The following is a 26,827-nucleotide window of genomic DNA, read 5'->3' on the forward strand; positions in this document are numbered from 1 at the left end:
TGGAATTACAATAAATATTAATAAATACAACTATTATGAATGTTTAACAGGCTTGTAGCTCAATGCAAGCTAGAAATGTGATACCCAAACCAGGCTGTCATACAAACTACCATCTCTTTATTTACCCTTTCTCCAATTTCTGTCTGATCGCCAAATGGTAATAGGTCAATGTCCGGCTGCAGAGAGCATGCATCCGTAACAGCTTTGTATCTGCAGAGAAAAAAAAGATTATTCTTATGGAAAGACAACCAAACTGGATAAAACTAAAACCTCCTTCCAAAACTCAGACTTAATCTATTGGTGAAGTTCAAACGAGTTTAGCTAACTTTAAAAGGGACCCAAATGAAGCTTTTATAAAAAGCCATCTTTATTAGTGACTTCAAGGAAGCTAGGCTAATTTGCACCAGCTGAGATTCTGGTCCCTGAATTTGTGGATGCTTATCTGTATTTTGTGAGATCTGCCCATTATTAATTGCTATCAAGTGAACTGGTGGCATATCATAGGAAAGCATACACTGAAAGGAATATAATTTATTTTTAATAACTTAAAGCAAAGTGCGTGTTGCCAGTAAAAATGCCTAGATTTTAGCAATTTGTTTTCCTAAAATCAAGTCACTTCTCCCACTGCATTTGTTGGTTGACTATTTAAATGAACATAAAAAGTAAGTGTTGGACAAGAGTAGTCAGAACCAGGTACAAAAGAGCTCTGTTTTGACCTTCAGTACCCTGTATTTCCAGTGAGGTCCCAATTATCACTGACTTGAGGTAGGCACACAGCAGGTAGGCCTGTCTTCAGCACAATAATATCAAATTGTATTGTGTTTTGTAATGTGGTGCTCTGATATCCACTAGACCAGGACTGGATTAAGGCTTGGATGCAATAGGACCATACCTAGGTCCCCTTCTCCAGAGTCATATGATGACATCAGAACCTCAGCTTAATTTCAAAAATAGAAAACACAGTTCTGGTCTCCACAGTTTCCAAGAAAAGCTTGTAAACATGCCCCAAGTGTAACAGATGCCATGATATTTGTCTAAGGCCTGGTCTATTTACAGACTTATGTCAGTATAACTGCATTTCTCAGGTATCAGAGGGGTAGCTGTGTTAGTCTGGATCTGTAAAAGCAGCAAAGAATCCTGTGGCACCTTATAGACTAACAGACGTTTTGGAGCATGAGCTTTCGTGGGTGAATACCCACTTCGTCTTTGCTGCTTTTGCATTTCTCGGGAGTGTGGAAAGTCCACACCCCTGAGCAATGTAGTTATACTGACCTAACCCCTGGTGTAGTCAACTCTATATTGACCAGAGAGCTTCTCCCGCTGATATAGCTACCACCTCTTGGGGAGGTGAAATACCTATGCTGACCAGAGAAGCTCTCCCACCAGCGTCGGTAGCATCTTCACAAAGTGCTACAGCAGTGCAGCTGCACCACTGCAGTGCTGTATGTGTAGACAAGCTTTGAGTCTGCAGACAGCCCCCAACAGGCAAAAGGAGCAACAGCCAGCTAGAACCAAGGAGAAAGCCCCAGACCTGCTGCCAGCGCAGAGTAGTCCTGCTGTTCAGGGAGGGGATACCCTTCCTCTTCTTGGTTGGGGGAAGAGGTCCTGTTGCTTTTCCCACTACTGCTCCATGTCTACTCACTGCTGGGATGGTGGCTGTGGGGAGCATCCAGGTTGGGTGTGCCTCAAAATTGGGTTAATCTGGCCCCGCACAAGGCAGTAACCTCAGAGCATTAAGCTACTTTCTCTCAAGACCCAGATGAATAAGCAGCTGCTTCTCTGAAGCAGGAACCCTCTACACCTAACAGCCAGACTATGGCTTTCACCCACTAGTCCACACTGAGGGCAGTGCTGAACTGCAGTGCCCTGTAAGGAGCAATGGAGGCACAATTCCTCCCTGATCTCCTCAGTACACAGTGGGAGCACATAAGCTGCAATGTGCCTTTGGCCAGCCAACTCCAGAAAAAGTTACAAAGGGAGCACTTCCTGTGTCCTCAGAACAGGAACTGCCATTCTCCCTGGTCCTTACAAGGGGTGACCTCCCTGCTATGCAAGACCCAGGAACAATAATATATAATAATGGACTTAGAAGCCGAGAGCCCATTCTATCTCCCTTTGTTTCCCACCCACCTCCCTATACTTCTTGCTAGCTCTATACCTCAGCAGTTCCCATTGTTTACAGTCCACTCTTGGGAGTGAAAATGTCAGTAATTGCTTCCTATGGCCTATCCCTTCAGTAACTTTAGGGTCTTTTACACCTCGTTCTCCACCTCTTTGCTTCCCTCCTCATCTGGCATGGAGGGAATCTAGTCCTTGGGTTTTATAACACTAAGGAAATTGATAATTACCTCTGTTTGTTAAAAGGACTCCCAAAGATAATGTTTTCCTCCACTGTAGCATTCAACAGCCATGGCTTCTGTGCTGCATAAGCCACAGAGTATCTGTTTCTGCTGGAAAAATTAAAACATCACCAATAAAATAATTATCTTGAATTGTCTTATGAACAGAGTTAACAATATGCATTAAAAAAGAACAAAGGTGAAGGCAAGGTACTATAAAAGGAACTGTAACAAAAGAAAAGACAAAAGTTTTAAAGGAAGAGGTTACATCAGAGAAGCATCCACTCTCTGTCCTGAAGTTAAAGGTCTGTGTACCAGGTTGTACTACTTAGACACTGCTTTAAATGGTTTGTTACTGGGCCAGAGATGGTATATGGAATTTAAGTCCAACAGCAAATTGCAAATGTCTAAAACCACCATTCCATCCATTGTTAAATTATGAGTAAATTAAAAGAATAGAAAATGTACCAGGGTGGAATAGTGTTTTCTAACATCAAAACCAGCTACTTGGAAAATAGTGTATAAAATGGATGTTTTCAGCCCATTTGCCTCATTGCCTTTTAGTATGTTTTTTATTTTAAACTACCATGTGTTTGCATTACAATTTTTCAGCAGATGCTATTTTTCTTATATGTAGGTCCATGTTAACATTGTAATGGATTGAAATTATACACTAAAGTAGAGCACCTCTGTACCAATTCAGAAGGTATCACTATGGTCTGTTAAATAAATATAATGCATATTTTGAAATGTGCCTCAATATATAGTGAATTATATAGTATGTGACTACTTTGCTCTTTACTCTAACTGTTTTGTTTGTGTATTCTGGCAGATAACGATTATGTGATATCAGCCACCTTTCTGAGACTGCAATACTGTCATGTGAACTGAGTGATAAAATGTCAATCTTAATTATCATTGTCTTCATGTATGTTGCTTCAGATTACATCCTTACCATTAATTTAACATAGTAGGTGTGTGTGGTTTTTTATAGAGAGAGAGGGTGCTCTGGTATTGGTTAGAAATATTGGTTAGAAGCATTCAGCATCATCCCATAACCTGTAGAAGACCCAGAAATCTACTCAACTATGTTAAGATTTCTCCTTGGGTTATCAGGCGTCAGATAACACAGTGGTTCCCAACCACAAGTATGTGTGCAACTACTGGTATAGTACTTCTGCCATTTGTGATAGGTATTTTTGGCTGCATCTCCAAAGTGACTTAAATAGGAACAACACTGGACCCTTAATGATGAGCTTCCACTTAGTGTTGCCATCCATCCCACATTTACTGTGCACGCAACTGTGAGACTAGGATATGGGGCAGCACAGGATTCACTGCTGGTTACAGAACATACAAGCAAATGGCAGGCTGCAGGCTTCAGCATCACAACTTGACATCTGTGGGCCCCATCCTGCAGGATGCTGAGTGCCCTAAACTCCCAGTGATGTCAATGAAAGTTGAAAGCACGTAACACTGCAGGAAAGGCTTGGCACCTCTCATGGGCAGGCATTTAAACAGGTGTACTGGCATAATTGCCTGAAAAAGATTGGGAACCACTGCATTTAACAAAACTGCCAGTTAATCTTCCAGAAAGTTATCACCCACATGGTGAGGAGATAAGAAAATGACTGAAAAATACAAAGATGGAGATTCAAGGAGATTCCGAGGAAGCAAATGATTCTGATCAAATACACTGCAAATGGAAATAATACCTTCTGGTTGCGTCACAAGAAGGATCAGTTTCATTTATGCTGTAAGTTATAGTAAATGATGTTTAGTATTCAGGAAATAGAATAACTTTTTATGTGCACATTTCACATATGGGAAAAATAGATTAGGTACACATTTGAATGGCTGAATTCATCCAGTTGTTTCTTCTTTTAAAGGGCAAATAGGCAAAATCTAATTAGTGTAGTCAATGATTTCATTTAATGGCTACATTAGTGACGTTTAGGAGGGAACTGTGGCTTTCCTATTGTGCCTTTATTACATACCTAGATAGGATAATCACTGAATTCATGCAGTTACGTGTAATTAGAACATTACTTTAAAAATGTTCATTGTCATTTAATGCCTATTAAAGTAAAGAACTAATATCCCTCACTTGGAACACAGAGAAGGTTGGCGAGCACTACATAGGCGCATAGTTTCTAATCTGCCACGGGGTGCTCCCCCGGTTCCGGCCAAGCCCCGCCCACACTCCACCCCTTCCCCCAAGTCCCCACCATGCCCTGCTTCTTCCCACTTCCGCTCCGTCCCTGCCCCACCTCTTCCTCACCCAGTCCCACCCCCTTCCCCGAGCACGCTACACCCTCACTCCTCCCCCCCAAGCACCTCCTGACACCACGAAACAGCTGATCTGTGGAAGGCAGTAGGTGCTGATCTGTGGTGCCTGCCAGCAAGCAGGAGGTGCTGGGGAGAGGGGAAGGTTCTGGTAAAGGGGCTGCCAGTGGGTGCTCAGCATTCATCATGTTTTCCCCGCAGGTGCTCCAACCCCAGAGCACCCATGGAGTCAGTGCCTAGGGAGCACTGTGTAAGCTTCCCCGCACAGGTTGGTCAATGTACTGCAAAACCCTCGCTGCTCTTCCAGCCCTGAGAGTCCCATGAGCAAATGGCAAACTATGTTAGATTGCGTGTGTGGTTCTGAGGCATGCACAAATGGGCTGTGTGCCAAACTCACTAAACTCATTTTCAGTCGTGAGCCAGGTTAGGTTCTGAACACACCTCAGTAGAGATAAAATGCTGCTGCATTAGCCCACTGGCTCCACTACCACCTATCCCCTTCTGCACAGCCCAAATTCTCTAATAGGGCGATCAGATGCCCTGATTTTATACAGATGGTCATGATTTTTGGGTCTTTTTCTTGTATAGGCTCCTATTACCCCCCAACCCCATCACGATTTTTCACACTTGCTGTCTGGTCACTCTATTCTCTAATGAACATTTTTATGTGGTAGGTTTTCAAGGGCATCCAACAGCAATCATGAGGTATACGACTTAATGGCTCTCCCCTTATATTAATAGCATTAACAGGGTTGATGTTATGGGGTAGTAGTCAAATGAGGTCAGGAATGGCAGTGCCAATCATTGTGAGGAATGGTGATGCTTCACTGGAAACACTGGCTTGTACAACCTAAAAGAGGAAGATTATGCCTGGGGCTAAGTTAGGCTCCCTTCAGCTCCTGGAAGCAGCCATCTGGTCCCTGTGCATGGGCAGCCAGGGAGGTTCCACACACTGCCTGCACCCCAGTGCCGGCTAAGCAGCTCCCATTGGCCGCTCCCGCGGCCAGTGATATTAACAGGAACAGGAAGCAGGGAGAGAAGAAACCAGGCAGAGTGCACTAGAGAAGCCAGGCGGGCTGCATTAAGTAGGAGCAGTTGCTCCCTGAGTACAAGCCTAAACTGATAAAGAGACTTCAGTGAGGACAGTAAACTTGGGAGCCTGAGTCTGGGGCCTGATAAAATTATTATTGTAGTGATTCCTGGAATGAGGACTGTTTGTTGTAATGATCCCTGGGCTGAAGCCTTATTAAGAGGGATATAGCCTCTAGTTAATGTATTTCAGAGTAGCAGCTGTGTTAGTCTGTATCCGCAAAAAGAACAGGAGTACTTGTGGCACCTTAGAGACTAACTAATTTATTTCAGCATGAGCTTTCGTGGGCTACAGCTCACCTCTTCTGTCTGTGTGTTCCATTCTACGCATCCGGAAAAGTGAGCTGTAGCCCACAAAAGCTTATGCTGAAATAAATTTGTTAGTCTCTAAGGTGCCACAAGTACTCCTGTTCTTTTTAGTTAATGTGTGTTGACTTCTCCTGGCCCTAGGCTGTTAAACTGACAGCTATTGCTGCTCCACTTGGGGAAATTAAGTTGTGACACACTTGTAGTGCCACACTCGACTGCAAAGGGGGTGATCTGGGATTGCCTGCACATTTACAGGACCAACAACTAGAGGGTGTTCTGAGGTCATAGATGAATAACCACTGTTCCCTTTTTGGAAGGGTGGAAGAGCCAGAGTTGCTATCTTGGGACCTTGTCTAACCAGAGCTGTCTCTTTATTCAGAAACAGATTCCTATCTCCACTACCATGGAAAGATATTTCCAAGGTACAAGAGAGAGGGAGATAGAGGCCTTTGAGATTAAAAAGAGGGAAGAAGTTAGTCCCACAGAAAAAAGAGAGACTAGAATCTCTCATTTAAAACCAACAAACAAAAACCAAAAACAACTCAGATCTTCTTCCTTAACAAATAGCAATGAGTTAAAGTGGTGGGAGAAGGACTGACGAAATATATCTACCATATAGCTCTGGAACTGCCAACAGTAGAATAATTTTTAAAACTTTGGGACCAATGCAATGGTGCTTCCTACTAGAGTGAACAGACTGTAGTAACTAAATTTTCCCTTATAATCAATGAGAGCAGTTGTATGAGTAATGAGACTTTTAAGCCCCCTGTTCAGCAAACCATCCCTCTTCAACTAGGTGCATAAGCACATGCTTAAATTCTACTGACTTCAGTTTGACAAAAGCACACGTTTAAAGTTAAGCATATACTCATGTGCTATGCTGAATCACGGATTCAGTAAAGAAGAGTTGTAGAGTTTGATCCTTTACTTTTATACTAGTAGAAAGTTTACTTTTCAAACGACATACTTTAAGTACAACAACGAAACAAGTACAGTGCGTGGCAGTAGTCCAAAGCTCAGGATCTGGAGTGTATGATATTGCCATGAAAAGGGTGCAGGTATTTGTAATCCTTATCTAGTTTTGTTCATTTATTATTTTTTACTCTGTATTTGAAAAAATATCCACATTTCCCCAGACTGGATCACTGCTAGTTACACCAGAGTTAAGCCTGAAATTATGAAAAGCACTGAACTGATTAGATTGATCATATGATGATTTTGACTTTGTATGCTAGTCTGTTAGCCAAATTTATTTAAAATCAAGATTTAAAGGGAAAGTTAAAAATAGACTTAGCTGCAGCCTGGACTACTGTCAATGTATCCTTGACTTGACCTTTTAAAATGCTAACATATCTCTAACTCTGCCCTTGTTCTCCAGCAAAACAAATACAGAGGGAAGCAAATTAATACTAGAGTTTTATGACTGCAGTGGAACTATAGAGTTCCCACTTAATCTACAGGATCAACAGGGCAATGAAGATTCAGGGCCCCAATCAAATGGATACCCTCCAGCTGCATAAGAAACTTCCACTGAGGACTACCTTCCAGCCTCTCCACATAGCCAGGGCAGAACTAGTAGCCATGCTGACATTGGCCATCTACCTATTTATCCCTCTAGGAGGTCTTTATAACACCCATCACTGTGTTATCTAACCTTCTGTGATAGCAACCATGGTCCAGAGCTGTACTTGTTGCATGGCTGAGAGAAGGCACAGCTAATGCTGACTTCTGACAACACTTACTTTCCATCACTTTCCTTGCAGTCTGTCACAGCATTGGGTCAAAGAACATCATTAGTAAGGGTTTGTGCCAACTCTTGTTTTGTTCATGTTTTACATCTGGTTTCTGGGCCCTCACATATACTTTGCATAGGAGAGCCTTACATACCCTCTACTCTCTGCAGAGTACATCCAGAGGGCAAGGAGCATTCTGCTTAGCTGCTCTCCCCCTTTGCTTGACTCCCCCAAGGCATTTTCTGAGAATTTGGTTCTCTCCACACCACACATCTGTGTGTGGTATGCAATTAGATATGCCTCTGTAAAGTCTGGATTGGAACTTTCCAACTCAGCTCTACACAAAGGGCTGAACTCTAACAATGATTCTGGATAGCCGCATGCCACATTATATGGGAAGCCTGCCCAGCCAGTTACTTATCAGAACAGCTGGAAGCCAACCTCACATCTAAGGCTTTTGATTACTGCAAACCACAGCACATGCAGTGGGAAAGAGCACCTGTCCCTGGCTTACAACCCCAGAATGACGTGGAAGCTGGGCCCCGGAGAGAACCTGGCCCATAACTGGGCCCTACCAAATTCACAGCCACAAAAAACATGTCACAGACTGTGAAATCTTGTGTGTTCCCCCCAGTGAAATCTGGTCTTTTATGTGCTTTTACCCTATACTATACAGATTTCACAGGGACGACCAGCGTTTCTCAAACTGGGGGTCCTGACCCAAAAGAGAGTTGCTGGGGGTGTGTGTGTGTCACAAGGTTATTTTAGGGTGGTCACGGTATTGCCACCCTTATTTTTGCGCTGCCTTCAGAGCTGGGTGACCGGAAAGTGACGGCTGTTGGCTGGGCGCCCAGCTCTGAAGGCAGCGTCCCACCAGCACAGAAGTAATGGTGGCAATACCATACCAGACCATCCTTACTTCTGCCCTGCTGCTGGCAGCGGCTCTGCCTTCAGAGGTGGGCTCCCGGCCAGCAGCCATCACTCTCCAGCTGCCCAGCTCTGAAGGCAGCGTTGTCACCAGCACCAGCACAGAAGTACCACAACCCCCCTACAATAACCTTGAGACCCTCCCCAACACACATATAACTCCTTTTTGGGTCAGGATCCCTACAATTACAACACCATGAAATTTCAGATTTAAATAGCTGAAATAATGAAATTTACAATTTTTAAAATCCTATGACCGTGAAATTTACCAAAATGGACTCTGAATTTGGTAGCGCTCTATCCATAAAGCCTATCTGGGGAAAGTTCTCTAAAGGGAAGGTGCACTGAAACGCTTTCTCTTTTTTCCCCTAACATACAAGCCCAGTTTCATCCCTGGAGGAAGTAGGTACAGCTCTCACTGCCATCAGAGTTGTGCTAGTATCCAAGGGCTGATTTTGGCCACAATGGGCCAAAATCTACTCTCACTTGCACCAATATAAATCCAGATGAATTACTTCAGATTTACATCAGTGTAATTGAGCGCAGAATTCAGCCCAGTGGTACTGTACCTACATTACTATTGCTGAGGTTTCTATATCTCATCCCTTTGCATATTCCTGAATCAGCAGATATGGTAACTCATGTATACAGAATTACATGGGAAGGGCATTAAGAAAGTAATTAGAACTTTTATTATGATTTTGTAAAATACAGCAACAGGATTCATTTAGTCAATACTTGAGGTATTCTCCTGTATTCACCTCTCTATTAGGAAGTCTGAAATTATCAGCAAAACACTTCCATGTTTGTAAGCTGTCACACAGCACCACATTACAGGTTGCAGTGAACAAAGAAGTCAGTCAATAAAGCTTCAGATACTCTGTAATGGCAGAGTTACCTGTTTGGTTTCACAGACAGAACAGTTTTGGGTTTTGTCAACATTGGAACTTCATCAGCAAAACTTGTGTTGTTCAGAGGTGTTAACTCCCCTCCCCTCTGCCCCTGAGCGACAAAAGTTTTATCGACGAAAAGCGCTGGTGTGACCAGTGTTTTGTTGGCAGGAGAGCCCTCCCGCCAACAAAGCCACTGCTGCTCGTTAGGGGTAGAAGATTTTTGTCAGTGTGAGAGCTCCCTCCTGCCAACAAACAGCAGCTACACTGTGTGCCTTTTAGTGGCACGGCTGTAAGAGCACGGCTGTGTCACTAAAAGGTGGGTAGTGTAGACAAAGCCTTAATCGCATTCCTAAATACCACGGTGACAGAGCATTATTACGCAGTGTCTTGGAAAGTGTATTTTACAAGACACAAAGGTGATGTGTGCTTGAGTGTCTGCATGTATCATTGATTGTGCATATCTTCATAAGAACATAAGAACGGCCATCCTGGGTCAGACCAAAGGTCCATCCAGCCCAGTATCCTGTCTACCGATAGTGGCCAATGCCAGGTGCCCCAGAGGGAGTGAACCTAACAGGTAATGATCAAATGATCTCTCTCCTCCCATCCATCTCCACCCTCTGACAAACAGAGGCTAGGGACACCATTCCTTACCCATCCTGGCTAATAGCCATTAATGGACTTAACCTCCATGAATTTATCTAGTTCTATTCTAAACCCTGTTATAGTTCTAGCCTTCACAACTTCCTCAGGTAAGGAGTTCCACAGGTTGACTGTGCACTGTGTGAAGAAGAACTTCCTTTTATTTGTTTTGAACCTGCTGCCCATTAATTTCATTTGGTGGCCCCTAGTTTTTATATTATGGGAATAAGTAAATAACTTTTCCTTATTCACTTTCTCCACTCCACTCATGATTTTATATACCTCTATCATATCCCCCTTTAGTCTCTTCTTTTCCAAGCTGAAAAGTCCTAGCCTCTTTAATCTCTCCTCATATGGGACCCATTCCAAACCCCTAATCATTTTAGTTGTCCTTTTCTGATTTTTTTTCTTTTTCTTCCCCCTGGGCAAAATGTATTGGTGATGGCTTACTTGTCCATTCATCTTCACAGCTATTTCAAAAGTTACAACTCTTGGAAAGAGTAATAACTGTAGGGACCAATCCTAAAAAGAACTGAGCATCTGCATTCCAAGTCAGCAGCATCAAAGGGAAGTTACAGGTGCTCAGCACCTCTCAGGAGTGGGCACAAAGACGAAATAACAACTTCTTTAAGATTGCCAAACCTAGATTAAAGTTGGCTTTTAATCCAAAACTAGAATATGGCTTTGTCCTTTATCTTTGTGCCAGGATTTCACTCCAGATGCATTACACTGTACGGCATAGCATATGTTTTACACTTAGAGTCATGGGCCGTGGGTGAACCTCTCATTCACAGAGGCTAGCCCTCTGCCCCCTCTACCTGAGCCCCAGGCTTACTCCCCACCAAATACTTGAACCCTAAACTCTAACCCACTCCCCCTTGCCCAGAGCCAGAATAGCCCTGAGATTCCGACTGTGGCCTGAACCGCCCCTGAGTTGCTGGCCAGCCCGAGCCTCAAGCTTCAGGTCACTGGCCCAAGCTGAGCCCCCACCGGCTTCTGGGGAGAGGTGGAGCAAGGACAGGGACTTGGGGTGGAGTGTGGGCAGGGCCACGGCTTTGGTTTGGGGAGGCTTAGCATCCCCTGGACTACTATAACTGCCGCCCATGCACAGAATGATCGATTCTTTCTATTTAGGTCATAAAATAAGGTTAGCGTATTTGAGACTAACTACTCAACTGGTTTTAACTATATTCAGATTGCCTTTCCATCCCTTCCTTCAAGCACCATGCTGTAAATCTACTACTGGGGCGGGGTGAATTTTTTCAGACTAAGAGCTTATTTGATGAAAAATAAAGTTTTGATCAGCCCAAGACTATTTGTGAATCTGACATGAATAGTTTCAGCCATTCACAAAATGGTTGGAGGAGGAAGAGGAGTAGTGATAGAGGTGCTGACGATGGTGCTGGTTGCTGTCTCTCCTTCACTTCTCTCCCTAGTCCCTTAATAATGTTTAGCCCAGTGGTGAGGGCACTCAGGTAGGATACAGGAGACCTAGGTTCAAATTCACACCTTGAAACAGACTTTCTTGATTCACCAAAAATGCTGAAATATTTCAGATTTGGTTCAACCCAAAGCATTTTTAAAAAAAAAATTCAGAACTGCCATTGAACTGAAATATCAATTATTTGCCCAGCTCAAGCTCTCACTTTCTGTCACAAACGAAACATCACGAGCTGCATCACAATAGATCTGGTGTGAACGTACTGGTAAAGGCTTGCAGGGAGGATTTTGGATGATGATTTAACATGCTCTACATTTCTTATTATGAGCTGTTGGTGCTTAAAATTAAAATAGCAATTAGAAGCTATTGGAAACTTACTTATTCCAGTGAACTTTTCCTTCCAGAGTCTGCATCTCACCAAGTATAGCCAGAAGAAGTGAAGACTTCCCACAGCCAACTTGACCCACAATCATTGTCATCTGACCTATAATAATCATAAACCAAATAAAGAGAGGAGAACCAAATGATAGAACACTAATCCAGTAAAAATTAAAAATAGCTTCCTGCCATTGTTACTACCCTTTATATTCTGTGAATGGCAATTTCGCGTGTATCCACCTTTGAACTAATTTTGAAAGAAAAGGTTCAGGCTTTCAGTATCTCCATGGTGTAAGTGTACTGTATAAAACTGCTGGAATATATATATTAAAAAAAAACAACAATATTGAGTGATTTATTGAGAGACCAATCTTGGGAACCAAAGTTTTATAGTAATAATTATTAAAATTAATAACAATACCTCAAGTTTCCTATGTGGGTTTGCCGTGCCAAATTGTGTGTGTGTGTCTGGAGGGGGGTATTTAAAAACCTCTGGCACTTTTTAATAACTACCATTTTGTGTGATTAGCCTGTTTAAAATTCCTCTCAGTACTGGCCTTATTTATGCTGTTGTCTGTTTTATTTATATACACATGCACAGATGGCCAAGTAGACCTATTGTTTTGAAACTGGCAATTTTTTTCATTATTAGCCATATGTTTAAAACAAACACGAGGAAGTGCTTGTTCACATAATGAACAGTCAACCTGTGGAATTCGTTGTCAGCAGATATTGTGAAGGCCCAAAATAATAACTGAGTTAAAAAAGGAATTAGGTAAGTTCATGGAGGGTAGGTCCATCAATGTCTATTAACCAAGACGATCAGAGATGCAATCCCATGCTCTGGGTGTCCCAATGTCTCTGACTGTCAGATGCTTGGACTGGACATCAGTGGATGGATCACTTGATGATTGCCCTGATCTATTCATTCTCTTTGAATCATCTGGCATTGACCACTGTTAGAAGACAAGATACTGGGCTGGATGGATCATTGGTCTGACCCAGTGTGGACATTTTTATTTCTATCCATCATTTATTCATTTTTTGGAGTTATAATATAGTTCCATGAACTAGATTTCTTAATCTTTTACATCTTTCTCTTTATATTTTTTGATGTAACCCACACACCTTCTAGGTGTGGAGTTCTGTCCCATCTAGTGGCACCAAGACCACTTAGAGAGCAATTATGTTAGCTAACAAGTAGTTGGCTTTTAGCTCATACAGTACAGGCTCATGCACCAAGGTCCTAGGTTCAATCCTGCATGCTGACAACAAGGGGTTGTTGGTGTTACATTGACACCAATTCCTTCACATTTATTTTTTGGGTGGAGTAGTAGGGGCACACAACCTAACTTGTTCCAAGATGGATCTTGATAAATTTATTCATGTGATCATATGACAAAGTTGCCTGTGATAGCAGGAGACTGGACTCAATGACCCACGAGGTCCCTTCCAATCCTATGTTTCTTTGTGCTTTGGACTATATATGCAAGGAATGGTCATTACAGCAAACATACAGTTTCATATGTTTAGCATTTATGGTGCACATTAATCCTACCTGTTGGAATTCTGATGTTTATATTGGATAATGTGGCTAAGCCGCTTCCCCATGAAAAATATCCATTGGTAACCTACAAAATAATTTCATATATTAGAAGTGCAAACACCTCAATAAATAATTTACAATTGTCAGTTCTGGATAAAAAGGAAAAGAACACTTTTAAAAATGTGATAAAACACATTCAAGTATGGTCACATGAAAAAGTGCAAGTCAAATAAGGGGAGATGGCAAAACAACACAAAGATTGTGAAGGAAAAATAACTCGTGCATATATTGTATGAACATCCCTTTATTAAAAGGGCAGTCTCCATGTAAAACTCATGGGCCCCATCACTTCTTGCAGAGAAAAATCCATGCAACATTATATCAAGGGAAGAGATGGAGCACACAGAGTATAAACAGGATACTCATGAGGTTCACAGAGGACAAAAAAAAGTAGACACTGGGGCCATATTTTGCCTTTGGATTTGTACACTCCCTTTGAAGTTAACAGGGCTATGGGCTATTCTCCCTCACACAAGAAGGGCATCCATAGGCAGAACTTGGACCAAAGGGCGTGTTTGAAACCTGTGCATCTATTTAGCATGAATCTAGTCAGAACCTGTGGGAACAGTTAGTGCACGTTCAGACAAAAGCTTTACCCACACAATGAATGTGAAAAATGACCTTACGGTACAAAAACTTTGAGTTTGGGAGTGGGCTAGCAAGGGGAACTCAAAGAAGAACCTATAGTATATTTGATCATGTGGTTCTTGTTCTTTCCGAATCACAGTATCGCTTGCTACAGAGAAAAAATAAAGGCATTAAAGGGAATGGATGATTTCCAGCAAGTAGTCTGGTGTAAATGTATTTTGAGCACACTTTTATCCAAGTATTTTACACCTTCTTCTTGCAGTGAAAGATTTGCTTTTGGAAGGACTGCAGGATCTGGGCACTTTGTTACCAGTTTACTCCAGAACATGAGGTTCCCCTCCATGTGAAGAATGAATCCATGAATTCAAACTACCTTGATTGCAATATCATCTATCTCAAAGGGACGTGGCTGTCTCCTCGGTGGCTGCTCATAGCTATCCAGCTGATGCCGTAAGGGCTGTTTCCTGTTTATGGCTTTGGTATGCTACATGAAAAAGCACAGAAAGATGAAAGTTGAAATTCTCATAAGATGACAACATTCAGGTTCCTTTGAAAGAAAATAGCCTGTTCCCTTCCCTCCTACCAATCTCGGTCAAGAGAAGAACATGTGAATAGTAACAGGGCATTTCAATATGTGTTGTAACGAAGGCACAACACTGTGAGGAGCTAAGCGCCTCTCACAAGGGCCTGAATGCCCTCAACTGCCTCTGAAGTCAGTGGAGTCTCTTCAAATCCCCCCATCTTTTATACTATCTAATTTAAACTTCTTGTCAGCATCTGCAGTGCTCTACATAATTCTGCCCCATCCTCCTTATCCTTCTTTGTTAAGTTCAGTGTTGCTCCCAGTCTTCTTCAAATCTACCCGGCCTCATCCTCCCATGTGTCAGCTTAGCTTCGCAGACAGTCAGCTCTGTAACTTCTTCCACATGACCATTTAGGCATGGTACAACCTTCCTGAGTTTGTCTGCAAAGCTCCTACTCTGTTTCAGTCCCTCTTAAAGACTCACTTTTGCTGGGTTGCTTACAGAGAATCAATCTGACTTCTACATACATAGCTTATTCTTTCCTCTCCCTCCCCCCATAATTTTTGTCTGTCTTTAGATTGTGAGCTCCTCGAAGCAGTAACTGACCCTACTTGAATGTCTGGAAAGAATCTGGCACATCACAGGCGGTAAAGTAAAGAAAGAATTCAATCCTTGTAACAACAACATGAAGGCTACATGAGATATTTAGAACAATAAACTAAAACTGAGAGGGCCAAGTCTGAAAACTACATTAGTCAAGTCATTTAGTAAAGTTTTTCTTTTTTACTAATGCTTAAGTAAGAGCAGGGGCCTGCCCTGCTGTAAAAACACATAGTGTGAGCCCCTCTCCTGAGGAGCTCACACCCTAAGCAGGCAGGATAGGCAAAGGATAGAAAAAAACTGGAAGCACAGAGAGACTTCCCCAAGTCAGATAGTTGGTGAGTGGCAAAGCCAGGCTCAGAAGCCAAGTCTCCTGAGTCCCAGGTCAGCATCTACTCCACTTGGCCATGCTATCTCCCCCTTTTTGAGCTGCCATGTCAGAAAAGAGAACTTACAAGTCCTGTATGCTTCTTACAGGATTCATAGGTCACAGAGCTTTCTGCACTTCTCCAGCTGTCATCTCCAATCTCATCACTTATGAGAAATTCATTCAGCTTCTGTACGCTTTAAAAAGAAAAGACAATGAGTGAATGCCAGATTTCCATGGGTAAACTTGTAATGATCTGTGCTCCGATCACCAGATCAGAATACTCAAATTTTATGATTGCATGGACTACCTCCACTCCCTTTTGGATTGCATAGCATCCTTGTGGCAATTATTTGCACGGGAAAAAGAACAGTATAAAAGTAGTTAATGCATTTTAAAACTTTATTGTACTGCAATAAGAGCAACTGGAAATGAGGAGAAGAGCTGACACCATATGACTAACCAGCTCTCTGCAATCAACCAGCAAAAGCTCTGTGGCTTGCAGAACACATGCTATTCTTGCTATGTTATTCTTTTAAAAAAATAATCTGGACAGTTACTCATTAACCTTATTGGGCTGCCTCAGTCCTCACTTCACCCCAGGGGCATGTAGCAAAGGGGAAAGCCCAACCAACTGGTGAGAGAAGTGTGGCTATGAAAAGCCCTTTACAGTATATACAAATCCAGAGTTTATCACCAAACAGTGTGACAGGAACCTCTTCAACAGGCAGTTGGAGGAAGCTGAGCCAACTCCATAAGGAACGGACACACTAATTGATGTAACTCTTATTATGTGAATGCATTGAAGGAACATGCAATGACATTGACCTACTGCCTTAGAAGGCATGGGTCAAACATTTATTTCAGCCACAGGCAAAAACTCTTCTGCCACCAGAGCTATGATAATTCTTAAAGTGAAATAACTGGTCTGGCCAAAGTATAAGCACTTATTCATATCAGGGACAAGCACTTGATCCTATCAATTTTGTATGATTGATGATGGGGGCCATGAAGCGGCCAAGCACACATTCCTTATACCTCTGCACTTGGGAGTTTCTAGGTTCCTGGGAGAAAGATGACAAGAAATAAATTTTCCAATGCGTGAGATTTGTTTTGGCAAATAGGGTCTTTCAATAATGTCCTTTGGGGTGGCTAAGGATAGTAAGTGAAACACACACACCACAGGGATATTAGGAGAGCACTAAACATAGCACAGAGGAATGAGGAGTGAAGGATAGAGTGATTTATAAAGAGGCATGAGATTTTCCATGAGTGCGAAATCATTTTAAACCCAAGAAAAATCTCTAATGTGCCCCTGCTCCCCCTTCAACAAAACGCTTATTATTTAATTCGTTAGTGAATGGCGAGTGTGGATTCAGAACACTAATGTCCTGGGGGTTGTTGTTTGTTATTATTGTTATCCACCAAACAGAGGCAGCAGCAACAATACAATATTTTGCCAGAGTGCCTCAACCTGTACTTGGAGGGACTATGACTGAGGGTGGGAAGTTTAGCTCAGTTTTCAGATCCTGTCAGTGCATGGCATCTCTGTCAGCGAGGGTGCCAATCTGTGCCAGCTGTGGTGGTAGTTTTGTGATACGTACACCTGTGTAACTACACTGAGACAGCAATTCCTTTCACATAGGCCACTACAGAATCAACAGAGGACAATACATTTCAGTCTCTTAACCAGCTAACTAGAGAGGAATTGCTCAGTCACCCACCACTAGGAGAGCTGCTTTGTCAGGCTATATATTTTGGGAAATGTCATACTTGAATTATGGCAAAGTTTGATAAAATCACAGATTTTGTGACACCTATGATTTTCCACTAGTGCTTCTCCCTGTAGCATATATGGCAAATTCCTGTTATAGCCTGGACAAACCTCATTGAATTAAGTTAAACATATCCCCACAGTATGCCAACATTTGTATTGAGTTAAGTTTAACTATTTTAGGAGTTCTTTGAATTAAAAATGTGAATGTTTATGTATTCTTGTGGGATTGTATGTAATGTCTCTAGGGGAAAGACATGGCTAATATAATGAGGAGTGTTATGAGCGTCAAAGGACTATCTGAAAGTCCAAGTATACTACATCCACTGGATCACCCTTGTCCACACGCTTGTTGAACTCTCCAAAGAATTTAAATAGATTGGTGAGGCATGATTTCCCTTTACTAAAGCCATGTTGCCTCTTCCCCAACAAATCATGTTCATTTATATGTCCGATAATTCTGTTCTTTATTATAGTTTCACTCATACCTTATGACAGCCTTGACTGCAAATCTAACCACTGTGGAGAGCAGGAACAGTGGTGTGACCAGGATGTGAAACAATGACAGTGATGCAAAGGCCTGTGCTGGCTTCAGTGTCTCCTCATTTTGATATTCATAGGTCACAAAGGTCTGTCACATGAAAACAAGGGAAGATTAGTGAAAATGATGTCAAGCTACACAGGCTGGCTCAAAACAGTGGGGGAAATACCTATTGAAATATTTTGCCTGAGTAGAGGCTGAGTACAAACTGAATAAGGACCTCAGTGTTTGGTACATAAACATTTCTTACTGTCCAGCATGAAGGGGAAAGGTATTTCCCCAGTGCATTAGTCATGAGATTCATTTTTGTGCAAAGGGCTAGTGCAAACTTATGTCCCACTTAAGTCCAACCATGACTTATTTTGATTATTTAAATTGTCTAGGCCTTGTACTGGGCCCAGAGTAAATTTCACTCATAGACAATGGAACAGCAACACCTCAAAACAAGATATTCTCAAACATAGTCTGTCCCCTTCCAGTTTAGCCACATTTTGATATTCTGTTTGGTTTCTGCGGAAGACTGAAATTAATGTTGCTTTTTGTTTGCTTCCCTTTTCACATGTCCAAATCTCAGGTGTTGTAAATTCATGTTTGGGAATTGAGTTTGTTAGTGTAATACAGATAGGCAGCCAGCAGAGACATACTAATTCACATATTGTTTCTGTAAAAAATAGGTCCTATATAAACAGTGACAGTTTTTAATTTCTTTTCAGATAAAGGAGAAAATATTGTCTTACTGCAAGAACAGCTGCTATTGGGATGGCTGCATTCATGAAAACTGTGGAAAGAAATAAAATATACATTGGACTATTTGAACTGTACAAAAATCATCTTAATAGTAATTTGTAATACTTTATACCAAATCCAAGCATAGTCAGTTAAATATGTTAGCTTAGGAATTTAAACTCAAATGTTGTTTCCTAGCCATTAAATCTCCCAAAGGAAAACTCCTTAGCAGGAAGAAATTTCCTTCCATGTCTGACTTAGATCTTATATACACAAACAAACCAACCAAGAAATGTTATAGTTTCTAAATTTTAATGAATTGAAATAAAATATTTTCATATGAACTGCAGAATTATAATGTATCACAGCCAAAAATTGCTTTGAAAGAACAATTTACTACAAATATTGGGGCTATTTCCTTCAACTCTACCTCATTACAAGGAATGGAATTTATTTTAGTTCCTAACTTAGGTCTGTCCCAATCACACCTGCTGATGTTATTTCAGTATTTATTAATGTAAAATCTCATAACTAAGGTTGCAAAAAACTTTTTGAAGTTAAATAATAACAGTAACAAAGTCTACCAAACGATGTCAAGCTTCCTGTTGTGTTATTTATCTTGTCTTTTATTTTCCATCATGTTTCATAACAAAATAGCCACTACCATAAGTACAGGTATCTTGCTTCAACTGAAGTCTCAAAAGAAATTTACTATTGAGAGACAAATCCATATCTAAGTGTTATGTTACAAACGATACTGCCCCTAGAACAGAATTACTTACTGGAAAGAGATGTGTAAAGCGCAAAGGTTTTGAGACTTATGAGCTCCTTGGTTCTTGTTTCCTCTACGCTAGTGCAAAATATGTGCTCCCAGGCATACAACTTTAACAACTTAATGCCTTTCAAGATCTCATTGGTCTTCTTTAATCTCTCGGTAGAATAATCCTTTACATTAAAAAAGAAATTACAAATTACAAAATTAATATTTTTAAATTATTTTTATTAAAAATGCTTTTTTCTCTCACATTTGTTCTAAAATTAGCCAAACTGGGATTATTCATGACCTGGTATATACTTAAGTACTATACACAATGAAATATATAATTTCATGTTCCTTGACGATTTTAGAGACTTTAAAGTCATGAGAAGAAAATAAAAGTGATTTTGCATTGAAAAAATCAAAACTAATATATCTTGGGGAAAATAACCTGAAACCTATGTATCTAAATAGAGAACTAAACCTGGGAAGTGATAATACTGAAGAAGAAAAATGATGGACAATTGGTAATGAAAAAAAATTACATTTGAGGTTGTAATGTGGTATTGCCTCAAAAAGACCGGTTTTGGACAGCGTACAGAAGATTCACATAATATGTGCTAATTTTATTGATTTATTTAAGTAATAGCCTCTCATCTGCAATATTGTGTTCATCTGTTTTGGGCACATTACTACCAAAATACATTAACAAGTTGGGAGGAATTCGGAGAAGAACAAGAAAGATCAAAGGGGTGGAGGGGTTTATGTCTGAAAAAAGTATAAAAGATAGGTCCTCAGCCAGTGTAAATTGGCATACATCCATTGGGGTCAATCAAACTGAGGATCAGACCCAGATATGTTTAGCTTGGCTAACTGACAGTTAAGATATGGGGGGGAGATGGTAACAGTCTAGGTATTAAGGAAATTTAAAATTAGGATACATTTCCAATTAATGAGCTTATTCACATGATTTAATATTTCATTTCTATATTTTATCATTTTCATTAATTGCTGACATTCCATACAGTACATCATTTGAATTAGAAAACAATAGGCTCCATGGTATCTAAAGCATAGATAGTCATAACGTGATCAAGTTACTCAGCTGGGGTGAAATTCACCTCTGTAAAAAGGGTCAGCACAAGGTGCATATACCACTTTAAGGCCCAAGTTTAGTACAGTATTTAAGCATGTGCTTAAATGTTTTGCTGACAAGGGTTGAACTACTGAATCAGGACCTAGCCCCAGATCCTCAGAAGGTATTTAGGCTCCTAACTTCCACTGATTTTCATACAAGTTAAGATCCTAAATACATTTGAGGACCAGGGCCTAAGTCCTTACTTTCCAGGCTTAAGAAGGACCTGAGTAGTTCATAAGCTTTGTGCTGGCCCACAGCGCAGGAGTGAATTTCTTCCATGCAAATTTAATTGAGCAATAAATGGTCTCATGAATGTCTATCTTGTTAAGGAACTCCCCATTCAGTAGAACTTCAATCACAATACAGAAATATTATACTAAAAGTCAGATATTTCTTTCTCCTTCCTTCCCTCAACATACTCACTGAACATGCACAGTGGGGTATCTTTGATGTCATTGTCACAGGTGAATATTGGAGGAGAGGGTATTCAAATGATCAGAACTCAAATGATCAAGAATGTCAGTGAGAATGTAATATATATTGTATTTAATGCACCTCTGAAAAAAGAGTTGAAAATGTGACCATTGTAGTTTCCACTGTATTACACTGAAACTATTTGTTGGCAGCCCAAAAATAAATAAAAATTGAAAAATCAAATTTAATTATGTGGTTTATTTCATTAATAATAAACATTCCCAAAAGATAGTTTAGTTTTCTATAAGTAATAATACTTTGTTCTTCAATAGCACCTTTCATCTCTGGATCACAAATAACTTTGCAAACAACTTGTGAAGTGGCAAATATTACTATCCTTATTTTACAGATCTGAAAACTGAGGGACAAAAAAGTTAAATGGCTTACCCAAATTTACACAGCAAATTATTTGAAAAACTAGGAATAGAATCCAGAACTCTCGATTCCAGGGTCTCTGCTTTAACTACTGAACCATAGGCATCACTAAAATAAATTACTTACAAGAGTGCTCTTCTGCGCCTCAGCCAACTTTGTAGCTATGAAATACTGTATTGGAGCCAGCAATACAATAACAGCAGCACCAACCAAGGCACTTACTCGAAGTAAGTTATAGAGCAGGATCACGCCCATTATGATCTAAGGAGGAAAAAGACACACAGGAAAAGGAATACATTTCAGGATGCCTACAAGACAGCCATTCGAAAAAAAAATCCTCTCAGACTATATAGTCTAATAATACATAGAATTTGCATAAATTAAATAAAACCTCACTTCTAATTTACTTCAGAAGTTAAGTTTTGAAATTCTAGGGAAAGTTTCTACAAACTTTTATTATCGTTATTTATTTGTATTGTGGTAGCACCTAGCTACTCAAGTCATGGACAAGGACTCCAATGTGATAGGTGCTGTACAAACACAGAATGAAAAGATAGTGCCTGCCCCAAAAAGTCAAGCATGCAGTGACATATTAGCTGTTAAGCCAGTAGTGCTCTGGAGTCAGTGGGCTTGATTCTCATTTGTACAAAAGCCTCTTTACACCACTTACAGGGGTCTTAAAGTGGGTATAAATTACATTTACATTCAACTTAAGGTACCTTTCCACTGCCAGAGTGAGTCCTATTGTAAAACAGAATCAGGGCCAGGGGAGGTACTGATATGAATAAGTGCTACTCATGTCAGAAAGGGCATGCAGGATTGAGTCCCTACTTTTATTTGTTTCACCTTTTCAGTTAACTAATGAATTCAGTTAAACGTCTTTCCATTGCATAGTTAAACCACTAATATCCAGTCATGTTTAAGATTTTGCAGAGTATTATTTACATACATAAAAATCCTTTCCTTAGCAGAAAGATGGCCGAGGTGTCTAGTGGCAATTTGGGCCTGAGGCAAATCCTGCTGTCCTTACTCAGGTGCCTTTGAGGGTGCTCAGCACCTTGTTGGATACACTCAGCAACTTGTAGGATCAACCCTCAATCTTTATTCCAGACCAGCAGGATATAGTTTGATGACGTTATATTTAGGATTAGATTGTAACATCAGCTTCAGCCATAAACTGCTTCACCCCAGGAGTAGCATTGGAAGTCACTGTTCCGCACGGTACGTTATACCACTCGCCGGATAGGCGGGTAGTAATCGATCTATCGGGGATCGATTTATCGTGTCTCATCTAGACACGATAAATCGATCTGCAAATCAATGCCCGTACTTCACCTCGGCTGGAGTAAGCAGCATCGATGGGGGAGCCGTGGCAGTTGACTCACTGCCATGAGGATGGCCAGGTAAGTTGAACTAAGACACTTCGACTTCAGTTACATGAATAGCATATCTTAGACTGATCTCCACCCCCCAGTGTAGACCAGCCCTCAGAAACATCCTTCAGAGATCCAATTCCTCTGCTTCACGATGAGACAGCACCCACATTTCTCTGCCTGACTGCATTAGGGGGATTCACACTCTAGCCTATAGTTAGCAAATGTTAATTCCTTGTCTTTTTTTCAGAGAAAGAAAGAAGCTAATTGAACTGCTGATTTAGAAATATCTGTTACCCTAACATGTGAATTGTTGATACCAGCAGCTGCCCAATGCTTTGACAATGAAAAAAAACTTAAAAAATATAACAGACATACTTGATCACTTTTACTTTTGGGGTTTTTTTAAGTGCTAGTGTCAGCTACTGGCTTGACAACAGTTCACAGATTTTTAAGGCCAGAAAGGACCATTATGATAAATTAATTTGACTTCCTGCATAACACAGGCCATAGAAGATCACCCAGTAAACTCTGCATCAAACCCATAACTTCTGTACCAGCAACAGCAGATCTTTGAGAAAGTTATCCATATCCCAAGGGCATTAATTCACAGTCTACTGAAGTCAATTAAAATACTGCCAATTAATTTCAGTGAGGGTATGGCTACACTTGAAATTTCAAAGCAAGTGTGAGTGTAGTTGGAGTGCCAGCACTGGGAGAGAGCTCTCCCAGCGCTGCACATAAACCAAATCCCTTACGGGTGTAGCTTGCAGCGCAGGGAGCCGCACTCCCAGCGCTGCAGCACTGATTACATTGAGGCTTTACAGCGCTGTATCTTACAGCACTCAGGGGGGTGTTTTTTCACACTCCGAGTGCGAAAGTTGCAGCGCTGTAAAGTGCCAGTGTAGCCATGGCCTGAGTTGTCATTTAGGTCCCATTGCTCCCTAAGCTGGAGGAAAAGCAAAGGAAGTGGCAATAGAAACTTCCTCAGACTGTCCTTTCACTTTCCTGGTAGGATCACCTCCATGGATTAAGAAGATATTTCACTTTCTATATCTGTTCAGTCCTTGTCATTTTCCTGAGACTGATAAAAAGTTGACCATTCTGCTACACACAATTTAAGCTACATACAATTAGCCTGAAAGCGACCAGCAGTTCAGTTAACAAAGACCAACTGAAAAAACCTTCATATGGTAATCCCTTTTGGACAATTCTAAACCAGCCTGGATTTGAAGCAGTGATTTATAGGTGAAAATGTCTTTATTGTTACTAATCCCTTATGCCAGGGATTGGCAACCTTTGGCATGTGGCCCACCAGGCAGGTTTGTTTACCTGCTACGTCCACAGGTTCAGCTGATTGCAGCTCCCACTGGCCGCGGTTCGCCATCCCAGTCCAATGGGAGCTGCGGGAAGTGACGTGGGCCGAGGGATGTGCTGGCCACCGCTTCCTGCAGCCCCCATTGGCCTGGAGCGGGGAACCGTGGCCAGTGGGAGCCGCGATCGGTCAAACATGCGGATGTGGCAAGTGAACAAACTGGCCCGGCCCACTAGGGTGCTTACCCTGGCGGGCCGCAGGCCAAAAGTTGCCGATCCCTGCCTTATGCCATCCAGGCCCTTTATTGTCTGGTTTTTCATCATACATTCTCTTTGATGACCCTGCTAAAAATAAACAAATGACAAAAGTGGATGTCCCCTTTATTATGGATGATTTATATAGTGCCATGAATTTACATAGTGTAGATCTAATTTACCAAAGCTTTCATTCCTGTTATTTTTCCTTGACAGCTGTTAAAAATACCTATAAGTTAGGACCTACTCATCCCCACTCAGAAGCCCAAGAGTAATTTTTTCAAAAATATCTTAGGAGCCTAAGTCTTGTTGAAAGTCAATGGGACTTACGCTCCTAAATTGCTTTCTCACATTTGAAAATTCAGCTACCCCAACTCTAATATTGTCTTCCTTCCTTTTGATTCATCTGTTCTTCTGCTGTACACAACCCAGATTGGATTAGAACCAGATGTTTAGAACTAGAAGTTTATGATAACTAGTGCACCTGTTTAGTTCTGTAGTGGGGTGCACCTGTTTAGTTCTGTAGTGGGGTGATCACCTGCTCCTGCCCGGGAGAGGTTAAAAGTAGCCCTGGGGAGGGCTGTGGCTGGGAGAAAGCAGCTACTAGGCTGACTGGGGAAGCAGCTGCAGCTGGGCCATGCCCCAGTCAGGCCACAGCTAGCCTGTATAAAAAGGACAGTGAGCCAAGAGCTGACACAATCTCTCTCTGCTTTCCGAGAGAGTGAGAAGGGCCTGGTTGCTGGGAAGCTCAGGGTGCCTAGAGTGAGGCAGGGCTGGGGAAAGGCCAGAGGGGCTGGGGAGCTCCAGGCTGGCAACTCCCCAGGCTGCAGGGCCTGGTCCAAGGCCCATAGTGGTACTGGAAGGCAGAGGAAGGCAGCAGGTCCGAACCCCCTTGCCTATGATGAGTGGATTTTACACTGCAGTCTGCCCCAGTGAGCAGGGGCTAGATGATGATTGGCAGTAGCCCAGACTGAGGCAAGGTGGGGATTAGAGGGTTGGGGGTTTCCCAGAGAGAGAAGACCCATACAGACTGGTGGGTATTGCCAGGGGGCAGCCCCAGGCTAAAGGGGCATCAGGGTCCAGGAGGGACACGAGGTCAGCAACAAGCGGGACACGGGCCTGCAGAGGGTGCCAAGGCTGGAAAAGAGCTAATTCCCTGAGATGACCAGCAGGAGGCGCCACAGGGGTGAGTCCTGCACCTTTACAAGTTTTCAACACTCAAATCAGTGTTCCTTTCTGTGGATCACTAACCACACTTTCTGACAATATAACACTTGACATACCATACCTTCTTTGCAATACAGGATCACAGAATTAAGGGCCAAGTTCTGACACTCTTCACGCTTGCCCCATGAAACAGCTGCAAATGAATTCTGCAAAACCAGCAATATTTTGGTCCACCATGGCTGCCTGCACAGATTACTTGTGGCAGCTGCGGAACAAATATGAGCAGAGGAAGGTGTATAGGGCTGTGGGAAAGACAGGTAATCCATTCTAAAATTCACAGACCTGGCTTGTAATTATTACCCAGAAAAATCTCTCCCCACTGGCCTGCAGCAATACTACTTCATAGCCTTTGGAGGAGACAGCAGTTCTACCCTTTAGTCCTCCTCCTGGTCACAGCTCTTCATTTGTAACTACAGTCCAATATTATAATTACCAGGTGGTTTTTTTTCTGAAATAGTCTCAAAGATGTACATTGTGTTAAAAATATCTTCTGTTTTCGGGGGGGGGGGGGTCTTCTAAAAAATAGGCCCTTACTTTGATGCTCTACCTGAATGGGCATAGCCCAGAGATTGGGACACAGAAACAAGAACCACATCAGCTGATTTGTTTCTATGGCAACCAAGTTATTGATCTGTCCCAAGGTCATCTCTCCCATGGACAAGTTGGATGTGGAAAGCCTCAGGATCTTATTGTATATCATTGCCTGGAGAGAGGGATAAAGTACAGTATATAAAGTTACAACAGCAAACAGACATTGCAAATGTCAGTATCAGAGATTGTCCATTCCCCCAGTTCCCAAACAGAGAGAGAGATTTTTGAAAATAGAGGTTAAATAGTAGAATTATTGCCTCAATTTTTTTGTTATTCCTACAGCCATTACAAGCAGTCCCACTGGACCAAATGTCTCCATGGCGTGACTACACAGACCTCATTCAGCAGCAATGAATTTGACCTGATGGAACTGTTCTTCCAAGCAAGGGCTGCAGGAGTGATGCTCATATGAGATCAATAACATAACAAAAATGACAACAGAGTGTAGAGAATAGAGATATGGGACAAGAAGGAATACAGCTTATTTTTGATGAAAAAATATAAATAAAGCTTAACAGAAGTTCAGATAAATCTAAAATTAAGAGCAATTACAGTAACTG

General features: G+C 41.6%; 1 protein-coding gene across 6 annotated transcripts in view; it reads right to left on the reverse strand.

Moving 5' to 3' along the window:
• The window catches only part of ABCC9 (ATP binding cassette subfamily C member 9), a 112,274-nt gene that overhangs the window by 43,231 nt on the left and 42,216 nt on the right, over positions 1-26,827 (reverse strand). For 3 of the 6 annotated variants that reach the window (XM_030541346.1, XM_030541339.1, XM_030541380.1), the window contains 12 exons: positions 26,224-26,379; positions 21,634-21,768; positions 19,546-19,708; positions 18,775-18,815; positions 17,985-18,127; positions 15,811-15,919; positions 14,605-14,715; positions 13,596-13,668; positions 12,038-12,143; positions 4,055-4,093; positions 2,349-2,450; positions 126-210 (listed from right to left, as the gene is read on the reverse strand). In XM_030541346.1, the coding sequence (XP_030397206.1) occupies positions 126-210; positions 2,349-2,450; positions 4,055-4,093; positions 12,038-12,143; positions 13,596-13,668; positions 14,605-14,715; positions 15,811-15,919; positions 17,985-18,127; positions 18,775-18,815; positions 19,546-19,708; positions 21,634-21,768; positions 26,224-26,379 (1,263 nt within the window). The remainder of the gene's footprint in view (positions 1-125; positions 211-2,348; positions 2,451-4,054; positions 4,094-12,037; positions 12,144-13,595; positions 13,669-14,604; positions 14,716-15,810; positions 15,920-17,984; positions 18,128-18,774; positions 18,816-19,545; positions 19,709-21,633; positions 21,769-26,223; positions 26,380-26,827) is intronic. The other 3 variants (XM_030541355.1, XM_030541373.1, XM_030541364.1) reach the window with 3 other exon arrangements.

The sequence above is a fragment of the Gopherus evgoodei genome, chromosome 1 (genome assembly GCF_007399415.2).
Source record: "Gopherus evgoodei ecotype Sinaloan lineage chromosome 1, rGopEvg1_v1.p, whole genome shotgun sequence".
Lineage (NCBI taxonomy): Eukaryota > Metazoa > Chordata > Testudines > Testudinidae > Gopherus > Gopherus evgoodei.